This window comes from Acanthopagrus latus, chromosome 11 (genome assembly GCF_904848185.1).
Source record: "Acanthopagrus latus isolate v.2019 chromosome 11, fAcaLat1.1, whole genome shotgun sequence".
NCBI classification, from domain to species: Eukaryota; Metazoa; Chordata; class Actinopteri; order Spariformes; family Sparidae; genus Acanthopagrus; species Acanthopagrus latus.
Genome location: NC_051049.1, coordinates 8,665,420 through 8,668,076, shown reverse-complemented (window position 1 = coordinate 8,668,076; position 2,657 = coordinate 8,665,420). Strand labels below are relative to the sequence as shown.

At 51.3% G+C, this 2,657-nt stretch overlaps 1 protein-coding gene across 1 annotated transcript; it reads right to left on the bottom strand.

Annotated features, from left to right (window-relative positions):
• jun (Jun proto-oncogene, AP-1 transcription factor subunit) lies at window positions 1-2,121 on the bottom strand. Its single transcript, XM_037115565.1, has one exon. The coding sequence runs from the start codon at window positions 1,757-1,759 to the stop codon at window positions 776-778; it is 984 nt and encodes a 327-aa protein (XP_036971460.1). The 5' UTR covers window positions 1,760-2,121; the 3' UTR covers window positions 1-775.
• Between the last annotated feature and the right edge of the window lie 536 nt (window positions 2,122-2,657).

Genomic DNA, 2,657 nt, shown 5'->3' with positions numbered 1-2,657 from the left:
TTCATTTCATCTGGTTTATTTTCTTAAATATCAATTAGTTTCTGAAGTGCTCAGAAAACAAAAAACATTAAAAAAAATTATACAGTTTTCTTATTACAAATGGTAAACATAAGTACTCCAAGTTGATCTTATATACATATAACAATGAGTGAAACCCCATTAAACAGCTTTTTTAGAAAAAAACAAGTAAATCTTGAAGCTTTTCTAACTTAATTTCTTACAATTAAGAAAAAGTACATTGTACTGCAACTCAGAAGTCAGGCAGCTTTTGTTACAACTTCTCAGCCGTTTAGAGTTTGGCCAAACACGCCCAGGTTTGAGGCCATTATGGCTACAGCAAGAAAAGTCTCTATTGCAGGTTTCTTACATCCTCTAATACTGAATGTCTCCTTTAGATGGTGGTGATAAGGTCCATGCAGAGCTGGGTGGAAATCAAGAAAACTTCAGTCCTGTCCACTTCTGTTAAAAAAAACAAAACAAAACAAAAAACAGCACGAAACAGGGACAAGAGAGGTGTCCTGCTTGTCGCCATGCCCCCTCTGGTTCACGGCTGCTGTCCCTGTCCCGAGCCCCCTCTCTGGGACGCGCCATGGGGGGAGCGCGTGGCACTCAGGAACTTTAGCGCGCGCGGCCCCCGGTCCTGCCAGTGTCGCGCCACATCATCCCAAATCCGCCTCCAGGAGACTCGGCCACCCACTGTCACAGGAAGCGTCCGTTTCGTTCAACCACAGTCTTTTTTTTTTCTCTCTCTCTCTCCGCTGCCGCTGACACCGCCTCAGAAGGTCTGGAGCTGCTGCGTTAACATGAGCTGGCAGCCGCTGTTGACGTGGTTCATCACCTTCTGCTTCAGCTGGGCCACCTGCTCGCGCAGCATGTTGGCGGTGGACGCGAGCTCCGAGTTCTGGGACTTGAGGTTCTTGACTTTATCCTCCAGCCGAGAGATGCGCTCCAGCTTCCTCTTCCGGCATTTGGAGGCAGCGATGCGGTTCCTCATCCTCTTTCTCTCGGCCTTGATCCGCTCCTGGTTCTCCATGTCGATGGGAGAGAGAGGAGGGGTCTCCCCCGGCATCTCAGGCACGGTTTGGGGTTCCTCTTTGAGCGCCGTGAGCCGGGGGATCTGGCCGGAGGATGGCTGCCCGTAGATGGGGAGCTGAGGCGGGGCTGCAGGGAAGGACATAGTCGGGGCAGAGGTGGTGTAATTGGGGGCAGAGACGGTGCTGATGGCCGGGTTGAAAGTGTTCAGGTCCTCATAGACCGGCGAGTCGGAGCGCATGGTGGCGTTGTTGTTGTAAACGGTGGCGCCGGCAACAGATGACACCGGCGGCAGGGCAGTGTTGACACTTGTCTGAGGGGCTGAGGTGACACTCACGTTAGGTGTCCCCGGCATGTGCTGGTGGTGGAGCTCGGCCAGGGCTCGGACGAACCCCTCTGCGAAACCCTCCTGCTCGTCAGTGACATTCTTGGGGCACAGGAACTGTGTCGGGGTCGGCGTGGTGGTGATGAGTCCGTTGCTGGACTGGATGATGAGCCTCTCCAGTTCCGGGGAGGCCAGCTTGAGCAAGCCCACGTCGGGGGAGGTGAGGATCTCCCCGGCTTTGGCCCGGAGGTGAGGCTTCAGGGTGCCCGTCGGGTCGGAGAGGTTCAGTGTCATGTTGTGTTTCAGGGCTTTGGGGTTGCTGTACCCGTAGCCGGCGTTGTCGTGCTGGGAGAAAGCGTTGAGTGAGTCGTCATAGAAAGTAGTTTCCATCTTGGTATACATAGAAGAGAAACCGAAAACAATGTTCTATAAAGTCTTCTACAAAACACCCGAGTCCCCCCTTCTCGTCTTCCTGGTTTATCAGTTGTCCAAACGTCCTCTCTGTACGTGCGTAAAAACTTCCAAACTTTGAGTGCGCACTTTGCTGAACGGAATCAGGACTTACTTCTTTTCGGCCAGCGGTGGTCGATAGTTCAGAGCTGTAACAGTTCACAAGGCTTAAGTCAAAGTATCCACACTTTGTATTGAGTCCGTGAGTGAGAAAGCGCCGAGCGACTCTAAACTTGTGTCGGCAGTCTGCGGTGCTTCCTCCGCCTGGCCGTGTTGTATATACTCTGAGCGGTACAGCGTGGAGGCAAACCTTATCTGCTGCCGCTGCCTCTCTAAAAATAGCCATGATGTCATGACGGGGCTCTCCCATTGGCCGGAGGGCGTGTCGCGGGGCGGGGCCCTGCCCTCCGATAAGGCGCGTTGCCTTGACGACCACCCAGAAGATTCTTAATCTCGCGGTGGATTGTGGGATGAGGTAATGCTGTAAGGAGAGCGTAAGCGCGGTGCATTGTGGGATGACGTATTGTTTTTGAATGTCTGGTTACCCGCTTTACCGTCAGTGGCGGGACAGAAGCTCCGCTCGCAGCAGGGACTCTGTGTGTTCGCAGCTCCGCTACAACTCTGCTTTCTGTTTTTATTTATCAGCCCACACAGTTTCTCTTGACTTAAACTTTCTATACACATGTAACTCTTCAATTCGGCCGTGTAGAAAGTGTAGAAAGTTCAGCTGACAAATCTCCAATCACCTATAAATTCCATAAAATGATTAGGCTATATTGACAAATCTCTTCTATGATCTTCAACATCGTTGTAATGACATAACGCTAACAATAAATGAAAATGACTTTTT

Coding starts and splice junctions, on each gene's coding strand:
- jun (XM_037115565.1), bottom strand. CDS start 1,759: ATGTATACCAAGATGGAAACTACTTTCTATGACGACTCACTCAACGCT.